The sequence below is a fragment of the Falco cherrug genome, chromosome 1 (genome assembly GCF_023634085.1).
Source record: "Falco cherrug isolate bFalChe1 chromosome 1, bFalChe1.pri, whole genome shotgun sequence".
Taxonomy (NCBI): domain Eukaryota; kingdom Metazoa; phylum Chordata; class Aves; order Falconiformes; family Falconidae; genus Falco; species Falco cherrug.
The window spans coordinates 90,302,819-90,322,290 of NC_073697.1; the positions used below are offsets into that span (position 1 = coordinate 90,302,819).

The window sequence follows — 19,472 nt, forward strand, 5'->3', positions numbered from 1 at the left end:
GAAAGTTGAGCCAATACCAGGCAGTCTGTAACCCCAGAGAGTGGAGTTCCCAAATCGAACTCTGACGCCTTACATTTTTTTTTCTCCAGACATAACATCACCCCCTGCTCCTTCACATTCTGCAGCAGAAAGCGATATGACCTTTTGCAGAAAACAGCTCAGTTACAGTTATGCTAGTCTTCAGAGCTGAGACTTCAGGAAGGCAGTTTGGTCTGGCGTAACAATTCCCACACAGAACCATGCTAGGCCAGGAAGCCAAGCTACTATTTTGCCCATGCCATTGACTCAGCATAAAATGTTTGTACTCATTTGTATAGTTAACTGGATTTCCCAGAACTGAAAGAAAGGAAAGGCAAGCCTTTATTCACTAGAGCACAACTTGACTACCAGGAAGGAATTACACACTTGAATGAATATTCCTGTAGAGGCTGTACAGCCAACATCAGACTACCCTCAGACTTAAGAAGAGGGGTTGATGCTATTTGCCTACTGCCCTTTCAGTAAATACTTCTTATATAGTTATAATAGTTTCTGCTCTAACTGCCATAGAGCCCCAGGGAGAGCTAGTTATTTAGATGCATCCAAGCTAGGAAAAGCAGTATGAAAACTTGAACACAAACAGTATTTGGCATACAGATAAATGCTATCCAGAATCCAAGCAGCAGTGCAGGCATAAAAAGAGAGTCAAGGATCCGGATGAGCACAGGATGGCGTAAGGACCATGTCACATAGCTGGGCAGATCTCAAACCTGTTTCTTCCTGTTACCAAAAGTTTACTTGCAGTAAGGTTGCATAAGGAAAGAAGTGGACTTCGAGAAGGAAAACCACTAACCACGGACTTCATTTTCCAAAGAACGTTGAAACTTGGTAGTTGCTCAGGCAAGTTGATACCAAGGTTAAGTTCCTTGAAGTTACACGAAACAGAAGCCACCAGCCTTCTATGTACTTTTACCCCACTGTGTAGGTCAATGATGTTTAAAATTAACCAAGGTGAAGATCTTCTTGTACGCTTTACATGGATAGCTGTATTTTGGAGAAAAAACTTGTTGCTCAGCCACAAGCAAGCACCACCCTTGCCAGCAGACTGGCAATACCCATAAAGGTCTCCGTGCAGACTACAGGGCTAGAGAGGATTCATTCAAATGTGACATCTGGTTGCTACTTCACTTTCCAGCTAAGCACCACCGCCACACCTGAGAGCGTGTCTGCACCCTCCTGCTATCTGGGGCACGGAGAACTGCACCTGACCTCAGATCTGCACAACAGAGCAAGGGTTAGGGGGAGAAACTTGGAAAAAGCTGGCATCACCCACGTTCTTCTATAAAGCAAACTGCTTTTCAGCACAGCAAACAGGCTTGGAAATAAAAGGCAAAGCCACGTGTGCCCGTGGCTCCGTCCAAAGGCAGCAGACACTCTTCCCTCCGAGCAGTGCAAGCCTTAGAAGTCAGTGGAACTTCTGGAATTGCTGCCACTCCGCAAGCCAAAACCGCCTGCAGCCCAGACACCCCACAGCTCCGTTGCCTCCTGCTTGGTGCCACCAGCACGAGATGCAAACGTGAACACAAGCAGCAGATCCCATTTACAGGGATTTAGGGATAACGGCTGCGCCACAGCTGACTGAAAGCAACAGGCAAATTCCCGCACGATGGAGCTTTACCCATCAGCTTCCCAACTCCAGGCAGCAGCCACCCTGCTTCCAGGTGCAGTGCCACAGCTGGTTAAGCGGGCTCCCAACGGCAAGTTGCAGCTCTATGTCCAACCGAAATCCGTTCAGTATCCCGGGGAAGGGACGGAAACGGAATCGAGCAGGAAACAGCGGGAAGGGAAAGGCGCAGGGACACGGCCCATGTAACAGGGCTGGCGGGTGCCCCAGGACGGCAGCGATGCCGCAGCGGCCAAAACCAGCGGCTCCTGCAGCCCCGGCGGGCACCGGCCAGCCCCCGCGGCCGAGAGGGCGACCCAGACCCGAGCCGGGGCGAGCGCGGGAGCCGGGCCCAGGAGGAGCTGCCTCCAAGGCGCCCGGCCGCCCTCGGGGCGGGAACCCGCCCCACCGCCGCACCGGGGCCGCGAAGCGGCGGAGACCGCCCGCCGGGCCCGCCCGCCGGCTCCCACACGGCCCCCGGGGCAGGGGCAGCGTCCGGCCGGGCGGAGGCCGAGGAAGTCCCGCGGCGGGCCAGGCCCCCGCCCCGCGCACCTGCCGCCCCGCGGAGCCGCGCCCGCGTAGCGGCCGCCCAGGCGGAGAGGACAGCCGCGGCCCCGCCGCGTACGCGCCCCCACCGCGGAGGCGCGGCCCAGCCCCTCACCGGCGGCCCCTCACCTGGCGGCGCCTCCATCCCGCGCCGGCCTCGCCTCCGCCCCGGGCCCGCCCGCGCCCGGCGCCAGGGAACGCGCGGCGGGTCGCTCCGCACCTGGCCCGGGAGCGCGCTCGCGCGCGCGCGCCCCCGCCCCTCTGCCCCTCGCTACCTCAGCGCTGCGCCCCGCCCCGAGGGCAGCCTCTCGCTCCCGCCCTTCCCCTCGCCGCAGGCCAATCGGCACTCCGCCCCCCTCACAGCCACAGGTCAATCACCGCGCTACTCCGCGGCCATCGTCCCGTCCCTTCCGCGGCGAGGACCAATGATAACGCCGCCCCGCTGCCAGTCCCTCCCACCACGTGCCGTGGCGGGCAGCGGGCCCGGCCGCTCTCCCCGCGGAGGCCTACGTCTGCGCCGGGCCCGCTGCCGCTCGCGGGACGCCCCTGGCTCCCGCTGAGGGAGCAGCAAGCCCCCGTCTCTCCTGAGGCACGAACCAGCGACGGGTTCCCCACCCTCGAGGTAGGCCTCGGGCAGGCGCCTCGCCTTGGTCCGTCGGCGAAGCACAAAAACAGTGGTACGCTCGGGTCAATGTAAAACCATTTTTTTAATTCTAAATCACTTTCACAACAGTGAAAATTAGTGAACGGTAATGGTAATGCACTAAACGAGCCGTTACAGGCTGTGTGCAGTCAGAGTACGGGAGGGGGAGTGGTACAATACAAAAAGCACACCGAGAAAAAGGTAGGAATGAAAGCGTTAACACTTTTGGACTATTTCATTCTTGGATTGCCAGAAAATAAGGACTCAGTCATGTTTCTGCAGCTACCTCCATCTAAATCCATTCTGTCTCCAATCAATAGATGGGGAAAAACCCAAAGCCATTAAAATTCTGTATTTGAAAACATAAGTGTTATTTATAGTTTCAATACCTCTTGAATCTATTACAGTCACTTTTCTGTCCTCATTATCGGAAAAAGGCTTTAAAGGGATACCCCACTCCTCCCTGGATAACCTCTGCTCTTAGCATCGACTTTCCCGATACAAAAAGGAGAAGGAAAACCATCCCGTTTGCTATCACACGAACTTTCCTTTTCCATCAGCAGGTGGTGCTGCCTGCTCATGAAAGGAAATCCAAGCCGCGACGTTGTACCACGGCCCGTTGCTCACAAGAACGCAATAAACAGCCTTTCTCCTAGAAAGGATCCTAGTTACCAAGGTACGCACTTGAGAAGAACCACATGCAGAAGAAGTTAAGCTTCTCAAAAGTGCCACACAACAAAAGTTGAAGCACCACTTCAACTACTTATAGTTGAGTGATATATTCTGCCACATTATCATCGAATTGGATGTAATTTTGACTAGATGTGGTAAAACACCGCAAGAAGCTTTGCAACGTTCTACTTGCCAAGTGGAATTTTGGAGGTTGGCAAGTAAAACTTCAGTCATCCCATGTCTTGATACTAAAAGTGAACAGTTTACAATTACATAAATAAGCTTCTACAACAATTACGGTGTCCTGCCCAGGAACCTCATCCATACACTAGAAGAACCCCAGCTATTGAAACAAAGTTTCTATGAGTTGATTTGTTTCGTCAGTTGTCTGTCTACTACCAGGGAAGTCACAATATTCACCTTGCAGGAAATCATCATGACTATCAGTGACCTGAATCAAAATAATCTAAAAATGTTAAAGAGAAAAAAAAAATGGAATTACCTAGTCAGAGAAATATTAAAACTGTTCATCTTGCTAGGGAATCTCTTGTATCTGCTGTTCTGAAGGAATCTACACAAATACATCAGGAGTACTCTTTTAAAGCTGTAGACCCAACAGGATTCCAAAATGGCTGCAGAGCACTCACCTTCTAAAATATTTTCCCCTCAGCACATAAATGGTTGTGGTCTTCTCCAGCACTTTGAATTAACGTCTTTGGTAGATACTGCAGACTCTTGCACTACAGCCATTCTGCTATGGCATAGAGTAGCTGTATGCACGTGTAGAGAGCAGCTCTTCCAAACGTTCCCTACTGTAGCATAGGCTAGCAAAGGCAGGATCTCATTTTTCCTGTGTAATTTTACAGTTTGACAATTTTAACCTCAAAACACATGTAAAGATGCCTTTTGTTCCTCTCCCCAAACGAGCTGATCTCAGATCTGTAATAGGATTTTATTTGGAGTACATGACCTTGTGTAGGAAGTCTCAAAGCCTCAGGAAGAATAAACGTAGCTACAGTGACAAGGTTGTAAGGGGATTATCCATGAGTGCAGCCACAGGCCGCTGCGCAGAACCAAGGAAGACAACACTGTTTTGTCAGTGAGGAACTGGGCTGGGTGAGGCAGACAGGTGCATTGTACTGTTCAGCAATCCCACCCAGCTCCACAACGAGAGAATCTTCCAGTGTCTGGCTCCAGCAAATTCAGGCTTTAAAAAATTGCAGCATAAATTTGTATCCCTTCTTCTAACAGCCATTAGAACCGCTTCAGGAGGGGTCTTCCATCACACCAGGAAATAATAGCAAGAAAAGGAACCAATCTCCAAACCTGGTTCTATTTGCATCACGTGCTGTGCCCAAAGAGTCTCAGCAGTGCTGCAGAAGAGTTCCTGAAGAAGTTTGGATGTTGATGTGAAGACATTAAATAACATCCGCAGCTCTGGCAGATCCATCGTGGTTGCCAAACATGAGACACTGATCACACTGCAGAAGTTTCTTTACCTGCCCAGTCTACCTTGGGGCAACTGTTTTTTCACATAAACCTGGTGTCACTTATTGGCACAGGATTTCAAAGCAGCACTCCTTTTAGGAGCGGAGCTCAAAGCTAGGCCCATGGTTTGTAGCAGGAACCTGTTGTACAAGATAGCTGAGCTGAAATACGCTTTTTAACCAATGTTTAATTTCCAACTCTGGTACAAAATGCGAAATTCCTCATTGTGCTGTGGTACCATCAATTCCTGAAGGCCATAGTTAGCTACGGAACCAGACACCAAGAGGTTTAAAATGGGATGGGGATGCAGTTTGTAACTGTTTCAGTGGCCTTGCTGGCCATGAATATACAGAATAATGGAAAAGATTTATGCGATCAACAGCCAGAACATTATCACCAGAGCCACGAACAGGAAGAGGCGGGATAGGAACTGCTCATCCACATACTGAGGAGTCCCTGGAACAGCTGGAAAACAGGAAGTAAAAAAAAAAAACAACACAAAAACAATACAGTTCAGCTCCTTCCTCTTCTCCAGAATCACGTATATTTTGAACATAGTATATTCATAAATTGAAAGATATGCAAGGAATCTAATTGGTGAGAAACTTGCTATTTCCTACCCTCAGACTGGCCAGCCATACAGGAAGATCAGAAGGAAGACAAGCCTCAGCTCCCTGAAGCAGGACTCATGGTAAACCTGCTCATGACTAATAGCAGCAGGCAGCTCCAAGTGCCAGAGTACAGGCAGGTCTGCCCACAGTGCTTCTGGGGACAGCGCTGAGCCAACTTCACTGTTCATGGTTTCCCTCCCAAGGAGCTTTAACTTGAGCGCTCCCCCCCATCAAGGTGAAGGATCTCTGAATAAGGAAATGGTACAACAGTCAAAGCTGCCTGTGTAGCCTTGACCAAGGGAACTGCTGAAAAGCATGTGAGCTCTAAAGCTCAAGCCATGCCTTTCTGGAACTGCTGTATTGAATCCACAGATGAGAAGCAGATAAAGAAGTTTGTTAAATTATGGCTGTTACAACAGCATATATTTACATACTCTTTAGCTCAGTCACACCTCCACACAAATTTTCAATGGACGGTGAAGTACAGTTTACAGGCAAGTTAATTTGACCCAAGGACAGCACAGCTCCTTGGCACCACAGGTGTAACATGAAGAATGCCATTCTGTTTCTCATAATTTCTAAGCCATATGGTATGGTGAAGATCTGCCAGCACAACCTCTCACAGAGGAAGTCCAGAAAAACCTGGCCAGGAGGTTTTCTTTTTTCAAAACAGGTAGACTCAGTTTGTCTACAGTGCAGATGGAGAGGAGGTTTTCTGGGGATTACCTAATTTCTAGGGAGAAGGCCACTACTTGGAGTAACCCAACTGTTTTTTCTTAATTAAAAACAGTGAAATCATTTCACCAGAAAGTTACTTCTTGTGGAATACAGACGATTGTCTCAGAGATAAATTTCTGAGAAAGGAACAATCTCTGCTGTCATTATTTACAGAGCACCAGTTTAACTTTCTCCTTCTCATCTTTCAGAAAACAGTCCTTCCCTGCTGTTTTCAGAATACAGGTCTCCTTCATACGCACTTACTGACTCCTTTTTATTATTACTAGAAACTCTGGTCCAATTTGTCTCAGAAGGAGTTCACTGAAGTACCAGAGGAGGCATTTGAATTAAAGGAGAAAAGTCTCCAGTGCCACTGTTCCTCTCCAGTTCTACTGTCCTCTCAGGAGGGCCTTCAGCAGATCGTATGGAAGTGACAAACTTGGTTTTTATATAAGCACTTGTATAAAACGTGTAAGCCATGGACTATGTTCTCTACTGGGTGTTTCCCTCATTCTGTGTTTCTGTTTATAACACTGATCTACTTTACTTTTCAGAAAGTTTTGTCGTTTAGCAGGCTATTTGTTTAAAAGTTACAAGGGAGTTTTTAAAAATCTGTTTGTGACAGGACTCTTGGAGGAGATAGGATGCATTGTACCTGGAGGAGGTCGCCCATCGTTTATGTTGAATGCTGTTGCAAATATACCAAAGGGAAACGCCCCAATTCCAAATGACATTTGGAAGCCACCATCGCCAAACCCAAAGCCCTGGAATCCCTGCAGAGAACAAAGCAACAGAAGAGAGCTGAAGGAGTACCATGCTGTCTGGCAGCTTTCAGTCTGCCACACTGTTGTTAAATACCACCTTAGTTCTCATGGTTTTAAAATGTTTCACACAGTAGTAAACTTGCCAGTGCAACCCAAAAGTTTGAGAAAATGAAAACTAAGAACCATGCTTGCTTGAAGGCCACAAATTAACAAAAGCAATTCTGTAAAGTTTCTCAACTTAAAATAATACGTATCTGACAATATATCAAAATTAACACTACCAATTCTATTTGGAATGTCTTAACAACATACAAATAATTCTGTACTAACAGCTATTAGCCATATAACTATATGAAAGGCATTGTAAAAAAATTACCTGCATGGATTTTCACAATACATGTGCATCATTTAAACATTCAGTACAGTGATAAATTGCCAGTGGGATGCATAGAATATTATACAGAATAATGGTACAAAAAAAAATAAATTACCAGGGGGACTCTAATTAAGGTGGCAGATAAAGTCATCTGGGGCAGGAATGCAAGACATAAGGAAAGGAGGAAAAAAGGAAGAGTTACAATGCAACAACATTGACCCCTATAGGCTCCAGACTAAAATACCACATCAAGTCAAAAGATTAATCTTCTGGATCAAGATGAATCCTACTGTATAAAAGCAGTGCACTGTTTAAGAACCAACTGTATATGAATTTAAGTAGTTGTCTCACATTTAAAAACTATGGAGAGCTCACAGTTCTGTGATCCAGCAAACTGTCCTCTTGTCTCAGAATTAAAAGTGTGATACCAATTCTGAAAAACCCTCTGGTCTATCACCTCCGAACAGTGAGAGGACAAAGGTGATTTCACCCATAGAACAAGAGCCAGACATTTCTGGGTTGATCCTTGATTTGAGGAGTTAAGTCTTTTGACTATGACTCTTCTCAAGCTTTTTGCCATTAACTATCAGTGACAGCAAAGCACTCTGCATGGCAGGTCCTGCACCTGTAGAGACAGGAGGGCAGCATCACTACTGCTAGGTCTTCATACCAGATTCCTCTGACTTAGGGCAGCAGTAGCTAAAAGGTTCAAATGAGGTATAGCAGCTGATTTAATAAGAAGGCAACTCCCTAGCGAGAGAGAACAACTGAGCTCCCAATACATACAGTACAGAAATGTTCCTTATTCACACCCAGCAGAGTTGTTTGCTTGAAGCGTGAGGTATACAAACACTCTCCAAGGACCCTAGGCACAGTTACACAGAAACATGCAACTGTTTCATCAGGTCATGCTCACTGCCATCATGCTAAAGAACACTGTGGTCTGTCCTAGTGGCTACTCCCACATCTGTTCAACCTACGCAAGCTGCTGTTTACATTCACCCTATGCAATCTCCTCAATAAAACCACAGATCCCTCTTCAAATTGACAAGTATCCAAGAGATATCTACATTCTTTCTCTTGTAATGCCATGGTACAGGAACATCCCACAGAAATGCTAGAAGCAGGCATCAGTGCCGAAAACGTAAGTTCTCACATGGATTATACACTGCCATGACAAGTATAGTTTGACAGAAATATACTTCCACAAAGAATTTTCAAAGCAAAGCGTTCCTTGTATTTATATATGGAGAATGATCAAGTATGGAGAGCCTTTCCAGTGATGCCACACAGAGCTGTTTTCATGAAGTACAATTCAAGTTAGCCCATTCTTTGGGATGCTAAGGAGTACTACAGGCACGGAATCTTCTGCCACATCACAGATATCAATTATTCATGAACAACCTACTGGGAATGAGTAAGGAATGTAAACTATAGGATCCTCACACAGGATCTCATGCACACATTATGTTCTCCAGGATGAGTAAATACCACCATCAATATAAACAACTGATTTGCCCAAGCCTGTTTCTTCACTTACCCCTCTGTTCTCTGGTTCAGGTCTCTGTCCTTGGGGTCGTGGTGGAGTTTTCTCTCTGCAGGAAGTTGTGAAATTAGCTCAAGTGCAAGGATACATGACAACAGTATCTGCAATAACCTGGCTAATAAGACAGAACAAACATAAAGCACGCTCTCACAGGGCTGTGTTACAGACCACCCAGTTTATGAACCTTCAGCATCACATCGTGAATTAAGATACTGTACTTTTGCGTAACAAAGTCCTATTGCAAAGTCTAGAAACTGAGGACATGAACAATTTATATAAGCTTCTCCAGTCAGATAACATTGATTGCAACCTGCCACTCGTAACTGATAATTAGCAACCAATTTAAATTGAAATAAACTGCCAGTTGAACAAGAAATAAGGTGTGCAAATCCAGGTCCTGAAAAAGCCAGAAATATTTGGCAGAAATGGCAGTTCCATCTCTCTTTTGACAAAGTATTTCAAATTGTGAATCCAGCACTTTGACAGTTTAATCTTAAAACCTTAAACTGAAGTTTAATCTTAAGTTTTCACATAAAAGTAGTTGTATTTAAGTTTCTTACCTGGGGTCCTGCTGCCCAGTGCTACCTCTTCCATACAGAGGAATAACTTTATCTCGACTGATTCCTGCTTTGCAGACAGGACACACTTGTCTGTTTGGCCTGGTCTCTAGCCACTAAAAGGAAGAAAATTACAAGAAAATTAGTGAAAGACCATGAAAACCACAACGCGCAAACCTCACTTGCAGCAAGGCAGAGAGACTTCAGCAATTTCTCAGAAAGCCATGGAGCAAAACATTTTAATAAGTGTCAAGAACTCTCCGAAGTAGAGTTGGCATTTTTTCTGTTGTTCTGGTACAATCTACTTGCTGATGTGTACACATTCAGAACTGCACTGGAGTAAAACATGAATAAATAAATGGTACCAACAGTCCTGCATAGGCCAAGAGCTAGTGTAGATACCTTCCTTTCATCTACCTTTTCTATAATGGTACCACAATATAAAATGCTACACACGCAGAGAAGTACACTCAGCACTTAAGGCTGCAAACTAATACCCTGTGAACTGCCTACCAAAATTGGGAACACTCAGTGTTTAAGAAACTGAACAGGGGGAGGCAAGTGGAACAGAAACAGTTTTATTTTTGCTGAAAGAGCAGATTGCAAGGTGTTGCGCATGAAGTTGCATTAGCAGGTTGCGATTGCCCTGGAGAGAAAGCAGCACATTTGAGAAGAGGGGGATACTCCAGAGAACCAAGGGCTTTATTGAGAAACATAAGCTGATGAAAGACAAAGTAAAAGGAAACCTGTCTTACCTGGTGTAAACAAGGCCAACTGTGAGCATTCCCAGGACAATTTGTTCACGCAGCAGGAAAAGAGGGGAAAACAGAATTAGTTACCGACAACTTGATCCAACAAATGTATCATGTACCGTGGATGGCACAGCTTGGAGACAACAGAATCCTGGAATCCAGCTGGGCCAGTTCTATAACCACCTATTAAAATAATTTCTGAAAGCACAGTCCAAGACCAATCTCCACTGGTCTTTCAGGTTATGCAGTCTAGGTTGCTAACGTGATTCTCTGCGTATCACCTTTGATTCCTGGGTCCTTGTCCATATCAAAGGCCCACAGGGAAGCTTAATTAATCTTAGTATTTACTGTACAGATTTTCTCTTCTGATACCATGAAAGATATCCCTAAGCTAAGCTGCAAACGAGGAAGACGTCAGCAAGAAGACTTTAGGATCTTAAAAGGAGTTATGCAAGGGACATTTAGCTAAAACATTGGCCACGTTCACAGAGTCATAAAATAACCCAGGCTGGACTTAAGGTACCTCAGAGAGCCTCTAGTCCCACGTGGTGCTCAGAGCAGGGTTAGCTACTGAGATCAGACCCAGTTGCTCAGGGCAGAGAAATTCTCATTACACAGAAGTACTCAAGATTAAATTAATATGGCAACTTAAAAAAAGGTCAGAGGCAAACGAGCAAGCTACAAGATAAAACTGCTAAACAGCCATCTGCTTTCAAAGTGGTCCTGTGGTACAGACAAGATACATGCTGTTTTTAAGGTTCTGTTCTTCCAAATCCTTTTGTGCAATAATTTAACCTATCTTAACATGCCATCAGCAAGTGATTTTCTATCTCCTCCTAGAATAAAACCCTCGATTTTCAGAGGTTACATACACTTACACAGAAAAAAATTAAAACGCTCTTTTAGGTCTTGTTTTATTAAAGAGCATAATTTAACCTACCGGGTTAAAATATACTCCTCCCCCAAAAAACCCAAAACATTTGGCCATTTCAATCTTTAATAACTTCTTATCATTCAAGAAAGAGTATATTCTAGACCAATTTACCTAAATAAGAAATGCTGCACACATATTATATTTGTGTGATACGTTCCCCTGTCAGATCAAAGAACTGAAAAGTTAGTATTACAACTGCAATACCATGGGAAAAGAGAAATAGCCCACACGTAAAAGCCTGTTATCTTTTCCTTTTTTTTTTTAATGATATCAAAAGGAAAAAAAGAGCAAGCTTGTAGGAAGTATGAAAACTACAGTTTGGCCTCCAGAACCTAGTTTCAGATGCAGGTTTAGGTATCCACAGGTTAGAAACAAATTTAGGTCTGAACGCAATATTCATACTAGACCAGCCAGTACAAATAACACACATAACAAGCAGTATCAATGACCACTGAACTATGTGGGGATACTTGTTTGTTTGCTTTCACAAAATAATCCAGAAGTATAGGAAGTTTAAAGACACAAAAACCCCACTCCCTGGAACATGAGCAAAGAAAAAATTTAGGAGCAAGACCAAACTGCTCCTAAACCAAAACCATGGCCCTTCCTCATTTTCTTTGTCATTTAGAATTACAAAAATCGTAGGCTTTTATATGATCAGAGATACATATGGCACTCTGGTTAATCTGTGGGGGCTTGAATACTTACCAGAAGAGATGTCCGCACAAGCTGATAACTGCATCCTTAGCAGTGTCTAAACAGATGTTACATTCAAAAGTGTTGTCTTGATTAGTATTGTCCCCAGCACCATTACTGCTACTGCTGCCACTGGTCCCTCCAGTATTGGAGTTCTTTGTTGATGTAGAAGTCGTGGGTCCTTTGCTTGCCATCCTCAAGAACGACCCAGACACAAGCTCAAGAAAATTTTCCTGTTGGAATCCTAGCAGTGATAAAACAAAACAAACACAAAAACAAACAACTTTTTGGCATTATAACATTGTATTCTTGTCCTGTTCAAAACTGGTAGTGATTTATCTAAGAAACACTTGAATCCTGTTGTTGATGATTTTAGTTTAACATAGCCAAGAGGGATCTTTTTTTAGAAACTAAGCTACTTTAAAGTCCTGTAGTATGACCTGGCTGGTATGTGACCTGTATTTTAAAGTTACCAATAAGCAACTGAGATCCACAGCCAAAACAAAACCATCTTCATTTTCTCATAAATGCCATCTGCTATGAAAGAATGAGCTCACCTAGTTATACATGCTCTTCCAAAAATTCAATGCAAGTTATAACTGTGAGTGCAGTCTGAAATAGGATTTAATCATGTAGCAATTCACAGTTTGGACAGACAGACTTAATGCACAGTTTTAAGTTCAATGTTCATTAATTTGGAGTATTAATGATAATAATGGCAAGAAAAGGTAGCTTAGTACTTACTGGTCTCATGAGCAGTATATTGCTGCTATCACAGCAGCATGTTGATATAACTATCAAACATTTTTAGTACTTTCAAACGCAAACATTTCAATCTAGTAGTAATGCAGAAGTATTAAAAATTTTACTTTAATGTGCTTTAATTTTACATACATGCTTTCACCTCTCATTAACATCATCGTATTTATCAAACACCACCATTTTTTATTTCAGTGCAACAACTTCTGCAGTCTAACTCCTTGGTATGCAAATTCCATAGTACCTAAAACTTTGAGACTCAACACAAAGCATTTACATTTCCAGAAACTCTTTTACCAGTACAGGTCTTTAAATCCAAGAACTAAGACAGTTTCAGCAGTTACAGAAATTAATTCATCAAAACAAAAATGTTTAAAATACTCCACTGTGCTTTTCATGAAACTCTGATATCATGTTGCTGCTGCAGGGATATGAATACTTAGACAAGGTTGTGAGAAAGAAACAGGTGATTATCTGAACTTTTTGCAAGTGTAATAACAGTTAAGCATCTTAAAAGGGCAACCTCAATTTCTCCGAAGCTAACTTCTTGGCAAACTTACCCCACAAGCATTAAATGCTTTCCTTAGTGTCCCCTCTTTGTAGCAGTGCTGAAGCACAGGTACAGGGCAGTAAAATAAAACCTCAGTATCTCTAGCTGGTTTTGTCAACAGCTTTTTTCATAAATACAATCCCACTGCACGGCCAAGAAAGCATAATACTCAAGCCTAATGAAGGTATTGCAACGAAGACACTCAATTACAGCAAGTGAAATATATTTTTGTAGAGCTTTTTCACTCAGTTACATCATTTTGCAGTGTCCCAGAAGGGCAGCTTTGTATTCACAGATGCTGCACTTCAACACACATTGCTTTCAGCAGTGCTGACTCTTAGCATTTCACATCATGACTTCATTTACACTCAGCAGCAACACAGTTTGTTGTACAAAATGAAAATGCGTGTTAGTTCAAGGCAGATGGAAATGCTGCCAGCCCACAAACTATATGCTAGAGATGCTTGGATTTTTCACACATCCTTACTACAAGGATCTTCAGCCTATCTTGCTCAGTAGTTTAATGCTTGAAAACTTACCAACTTGGACCTATATATATTTGCTGGGAATTAATATCAAAACTGAGAATACCTTAAAACTAAGAGGAGGTCAACACGTTGTAAAAATCACTAGTGTAATTTTATGGAATGGGCACAAGAAATATCTGGCTCTTGTATCTTGACACATAACACAAGGAAAGCATGTAGAAGAGGTAAATAATTTTTGTGTCCATAAAACCACTGTAAAAAAATATCTTTTTTTTCCAAATTAAATTCCATATATTTGACACCAGAAATCTGGAGACTCATGAAAAAGATAAAATCTGTACCTTCAGAAACACCTACTTTAAAACCCCTTAACTTTTAGTAACAATGAAAAATAAATAAATCATTAAGTTATGAAGAAGGATGATAGCGAAATCCATAGGAATATCAGTAATGTAATGGAATAAAGATAGCAGAGACAGAAGAAAGATCAAAACGATATAATGCAACAGGCACTGCATCTACTCTCCTAGAAGGTGGTCATTCCTCAAGTCTGTACTGGGATCCTCTCCTCTTTGTCTCTCCACAGGCTGATTGGGCCTGATGACGTATTAGGATGTAGCCAATTTAAAATATCAAAAATATATCAAAAAACAATAATAAAAATCATCAATCTTACTCTGAAAAGCTTTCTCAAACATTTGCTCTTGTCCGTGGAATACCCTTTAACATAACTAGGTCTATGACAAGAGCTGTTGGGGTCTGTTCATCTGCAAATCACACCGCACAAACACAAACAGCAAGCATGAAACAGCATCCAATGGCTAAACTTACATTGGATAATCATACATCGTGTCACTTGTGAGCATAGTCAGCGAATCCTAAAGTAGAAGTTCAACTGCAAAATTCAACTTATTTTGAGTGTAGAACAAGCTCAAAATTGTTGAAATGTCACTTGAGCTACTTAAACTCTGAGACAGATTTTTTTTAGGGGAAAAAAACCCCAAAGAAACAAACCAGAAGTAAACCACAAACTGAAACAAAACCAACCAACCAACCAACACAACAGGCTAAACCAACACCATTTTCACTTCAATTTAGAGTTCAGAATGAAGACTGTGAGTACACCGGTATAGAACATGACTTTTGGAGCTAGGTAAACAGAATTTAGAGATACTAGTCCAGTTTGCTAAACCATTGTTCTTTAGACCAGGCCTCCAAATCAACCCTAGATGCATGATGAGTAGCAAACAACAAGTGAAAGGATATACAAACCAGCTGTAATCTAACTGCAAGTGTTCAAACATCATCCCTATTTTCTTTCTTGCTTCTTTGTTCTCTAGATATTGACAGGAAAACAGCATCTTTGTTACTTAAAAGCCATCTGTATTGGCAGTTCATTTCCTTTAAATCATGACCCCTATGATATCCCAACAGGCTGTTCTGAAAATGCCTGAATCACTGACATTTACTACATCCAAGAATCAAGGGTGGCAACAGATGAATGGTTAAGAAACAAAGAACCCATTTTCACGTTGTCTTCCTAAATAAAAGAAGTCTGGTGGAGCATGAAGAAGACACGGAAGTGAAGATACATGTTTAGGCATCCAGCCCAAATCCCACTGAGTTGCGTAAAGAATAAGCATGGCTGAAAGAGAAGGTGAAACTGGACCCCCGAGCAGCAGACGACACACTGGGACGTGAAAGTTTCATGACAACTGAAAGTACAGGAGGTCCATGCAAGAAGTAAATGCAGAAAACTGGGAAGGTCTATATACTGTGAACAAATCTCACTAACAGGCAGCAAGAAATACATTTTACTCAAATACTTTAAAAATTAAATCTATAAATCTAGTGGGAACAACTGCACACCAGGAAAATGGGAGCCCAATGGCTACTGTAAAAGATCAAGTTTCTGAGCTTAGCAAATGAAAAATGACTGCATTTGCTCAAGTACACTGACCCGACTAACAATACAAGAGAAACACTTCAAGACAGACTGGGAGAGTTTCCACCATAAGTTAAAGCATACAAAAACATCCACTGGAAGCATAGCAGCTGGACAATAATTCAACCTGAGAAAGACAGAGAGGCATTCAAAGCTCATGTCATCTGTATGAAGCAGTTGTACAATACATGTTCGCAGCATTACAACATTAGGGTGTTTCAAGTATTTAATCTTCCTTCACAAGCAATGAGAAAATTTTCTGGTGAGGATATAGGCTCTGGTTAGTTTATTAATAAACTCCAAAGTTTATTCCTCTTTGCAGTATCTAATACATAACAACGAAATAAAGACAGCAGCATTGTTGGATGCTCCAAAATTCCACTAGAAAGACACTTTTCCATATTCCTTTCTGAATGAATCTTACTTTATCTAGGATTACTGAAATTGAAATAATCCAAATCTAGTTTGTTTCTAAAAGAAGTTCTAATTTAGTTTCTGAATTTTTTTCTGCTTAAATCAGCAGGAAAACTTATAAGTGGGTGTGTTTATATAAACTCCGAGTAATATTTTTAGGTTTAGAACTTCTAATATTAATATTAATTTTATAAAATTTGTCATATGCATCTTAAAATTACATTGTCACTGTAGCGATAAGAAACATAACCTGATTAAGTTTAACAAAAATCTAATTCTTAGCCTATTACAGTTGCCCAGACTTCAAGTAAAATGAACAGGTAACCTTAGTTGATAATTGTTGACAGTGCCTAAAGTACATTTACTTCTTGACAGTCATTTTTTTACCTCTCACTAGCTTTTTATCGTCCCCCAAACGTGTTACATTTTAACACCCCAGAACCATTTTTGGAGTTCATCTTTTCACTTCCTGTAACCCCTAAGGCAACACAGACCCACATTTCAGTATTACCACGCAGTGGTCCCAGCCTACAACTCTGCGTGATCGCTTGGTCTTGCAAAATCAGCCACTTGCCCTTGCTTGGCCTCATTTCGTTAACTGGGATGCTGCAACCTATGTCTGCCTTACAGTTGCCTTCCAGGATCAGAGCCCTGGTGAAAGGCTGTTCTGGCAGCTCTGAGGAGTCAGTGCACCTCACAAATGCAAGGCATTGTTACAAACTACCAAAAAAAACCCCCAACAAACCCAGCTAATTAAAGTAATTCTAATTTTTAACCATCCCATAAAAGTCTAATATAGATGCCATGAAAACGTTGCACAAATCTAGACACTTATCCTCTTACCTCATAAAGTCCAAAGGATAAAAAAAAAAAAAAAAAAAAAAAAAAAGAAACCCGACGTAACCAGTTGGGTAATACTGCCTGAGCATTCTCCTGGTTTGGAGCGTTATGTAAAATATTAAATGCCCTTTCAGTGGGCTAACCAGGCTAGCAGCAAAATGTCAAAATACAATACTAGTGATTTAAGAAGCAGTAAGCGATTCCCAACAGAAAATAAACAATAAACGAAGGCACATACCAGAAGCTAACGCCCCGTGACCGTGCCCTGAGCCACCTAGCCGCGGCGAACGGGCGCCGCTCGGCAGAGGCCGCGGGCCGGGCCGCGCTGCCAGGGCGCCGGGCACCAGCAGGCCGCCGCGCACCGGGGCTGCACAGGCAAACCTCGCAGGCGGCCCCGGGCCGGCGCTCCGGCAGCCACGGTGGCACACGCCGGACCAGGACACCGGGGCCGACCGGGGCCGACCGGGGCCGGCCGAGGCCGGGGCTCCCGCGGCGCCCCCGCCCCCGCTTCGCTCGTTTTAAACGGACGCACGGCCTCTGGCGGCCCCCGGCGCGGAGCGGCCCGGCCCGCTCCCTTCGCGACCCAGAGCCGCCGCCCGGCCCCGGCTCTCCCCGCCCCGCCACCAGCCGCGATCCGTCCGGCTCACCAGCGGCTCTCGCTGCTCCCCGGCCGCAGCCCCCCGCCGCGGAGCCGCTCCCCTGCCAGCGGCCGCCGTCACCTGATCGCCCGGAAGCCCGGCCCTGGCGGAAGGGACTGGCCTCCCCGCCGCCGCGCCGGGCCGCAGGGCCGCGTTCCGCCCGGCCGGGGCCGCGCCGCGCTGCCTCCGGGGAAACGGGCCGGCGGCGCTCGGGCCGGGCGAGGCCTGTCCCGGGCTCCCCGGACGGTCAGCGCTGCCGGCCCGCCCGCCCTGCTCCCCCCCCGGCCCCCCAGCCGGGCGCCCCGGCCGGTTGTTACCTCAGCGAGGGAACCGATTCGGTGCGAACCGGCTGGGGCTGGCGGCGCGTTCAGCCCCCGCTCGGCAGCCGGCGGCGTCACCCCCGCCTGCGCGCTCCCGGTGACTTTCAGCTCTGTTTCTGTTGCAGTTTGGCTGCCCGCTCATCGCGAGGTGCTGCGGGGGCCGTGTCCAAACGCCCGGCTCTGGAAAGAGCAAAAGCTTCGTCTCGCCAACGGCAGCAAATGAGGGAAAAAATTTTTGGCCCAAAGAGGGAAGGCAGGCAGGCAGGCGGCAGCTTTGAGGGAAACAAACACTTCAAATGTGTGTGCAGAGCACTAGGAACTGAGCAGAGGAGCATCTCCAGGATGGAAACAGCTTTATAAAGGTACTGACACAGCTGTGAGAAACCACAGACAGAGGGGGACAAAAGGGAGGGAGAGGAAGGGACCTGGTGTCTGCAGGAGTGGGTCAGACAGGGCCGAGACAGGTGACTGAGGCACCTCTGAAGGGTTTTGTCCCTGTGCTGAGGGAACCCCACCACTCCTGAGGACACCGAGGCAGAAAGCAGTGTGAAACTTCTTGTTTCACACAGTGGAGAATGGGAGAATCCTAAAGCAAGGTCTCCCATTAAAGGCCTGCTTTAGGAGGGAATAGTTAAGGTAAGAAGTGGAGGGAGTTTAGTGTCGAGGGAGCATTTCAGGGGGAGACCGAGGATAGTGTCTGTTTACTGACAGGTGACCTGAGACGACACAGTTCTAGTGTGACAGTTGGAACATGTGATCCACGAAGTGTTCAGCCATATAAACACACAGCTGTACTGAGCCTTCATACTGCTTTCAGTAGCATGTAGGTTTGGCAAAAAACGTGTCAAAATTGGTCAGCCAGCAGCCCAGCTGGAGTTGCCCTACATCTTGATGTATCACACTGGAAAGTTGGTAGTTGAGGTGAAGATAAAGATATTACCGGAAAATTATGGTGCTTGCAGCATTAGGGCACACATTGTAAAGCTGTCCAAACCGTGCTAGCAGTGTATTTGCTGTCTGTGAAAATGTCTTTAAAAAAGCAGGCCATCTCTCATTTTCCACAAGACAGCAAAGCAGCACAATTTGGCACAGCTTCAGCATTCAAGCAAAAAATTGGCATCTCAGTGTTGTATCTAATAAGTTAACAAGGCCCCAAAGGTATAAACGGTATCCTCCAGATGTTGATTAAAACAAGGTTGAGCTTGTGAAGTTTGGACCAACTCAGACTAATCATCATGTATGTCTAGAATCAAAAGAATTTCCATATAAAAAGTAAAAAAAAGGTTGATTTTTGGTATTACAATCATGGGAATAAGTAATGCTCTGAACAGGCTTTATTGTTTGGGTGTCATAAGATAACTAAAGCAATCTGAAAAGAAATACAGTTACTGCCATAGACAACGTAGCCAGGGAGTATTTTCACTGACCAGTGATAATTTCAACATTTTATTTATGTTTTAAGTCTCAGAAGAATGGAATTATATTATTATACATTTCTGTAATGACTTATTTACAGTACCCCTGTTGCACTTAAAGCAAGTGTTTTCTTTTTAAAACAAAAAAGATCCAGAGAC

At 44.4% G+C, this 19,472-nt stretch overlaps 2 protein-coding genes and 1 long non-coding RNA gene across 4 annotated transcripts in view; 1 reads left to right on the top strand and 2 right to left on the bottom strand.

Moving 5' to 3' along the window:
• LIMK2 (LIM domain kinase 2) overlaps positions 1-2,467 on the bottom strand; it is a 32,400-nt gene extending 29,933 nt beyond the window's left edge. The window contains exon 1 of the mRNA XM_055705421.1: positions 2,318-2,467. Coding sequence (XP_055561396.1) covers positions 2,318-2,333 — 16 coding nt within the window. The 5' untranslated portion in view covers positions 2,334-2,467. The remainder of the gene's footprint in view (positions 1-2,317) is intronic.
• Positions 2,468-2,574: 107 nt separating this feature from the next.
• LOC114017567 (uncharacterized) lies at positions 2,575-7,119 on the top strand. The gene is made up of 2 exons (XR_003562705.2): positions 2,575-2,810; positions 6,945-7,119. It is a non-coding gene; the product is annotated as an uncharacterized LOC114017567 (long non-coding RNA).
• RNF185 (ring finger protein 185) lies at positions 2,877-18,037 on the bottom strand. 2 transcript variants are annotated; one of them, XM_055705636.1, is made up of 7 exons: positions 17,896-18,037; positions 11,957-12,188; positions 10,318-10,336; positions 9,566-9,678; positions 9,000-9,054; positions 6,975-7,092; positions 2,877-5,456 (listed from the first exon to the last, which is right to left on the bottom strand). In XM_055705636.1, the coding sequence occupies exons 2-7, from the start codon at positions 12,136-12,138 to the stop codon at positions 5,359-5,361; spliced, it is 585 nt and encodes a 194-aa protein (XP_055561611.1). In that variant the 5' UTR covers positions 12,139-12,188; positions 17,896-18,037; the 3' UTR covers positions 2,877-5,358. The 2 variants fall into 2 exon arrangements, with proteins under 2 accessions (XP_055561611.1, XP_055561605.1); XM_055705630.1 differs by lacking the exon at positions 17,896-18,037 and adding an exon at positions 17,588-17,714.
• Between the last annotated feature and the right edge of the window lie 1,435 nt (positions 18,038-19,472).

What these genes read in the sequence shown, in the direction of transcription:
- RNF185 (XM_055705636.1), bottom strand. Translation starts at nt 12,138, where the DNA reads ATGGCAAGCAAAGGACCCACGACTTCTACATCAACAAAGAACTCCAAT. An exon ending in CTGAACCAGAGAACAGAGGG is followed by an intron (nt 7,093 to 8,999) that starts GTAAGTGAAGAA and finishes TGTTCTCTGCAG; the next exon opens with GGATTCCAGGGCTTTGGGTT. An exon ending in CGATGGGCGACCTCCTCCAG is followed by an intron (nt 5,457 to 6,974) that starts GTACAATGCATC and finishes CCTGTTTTCCAG; the next exon opens with CTGTTCCAGGGACTCCTCAG.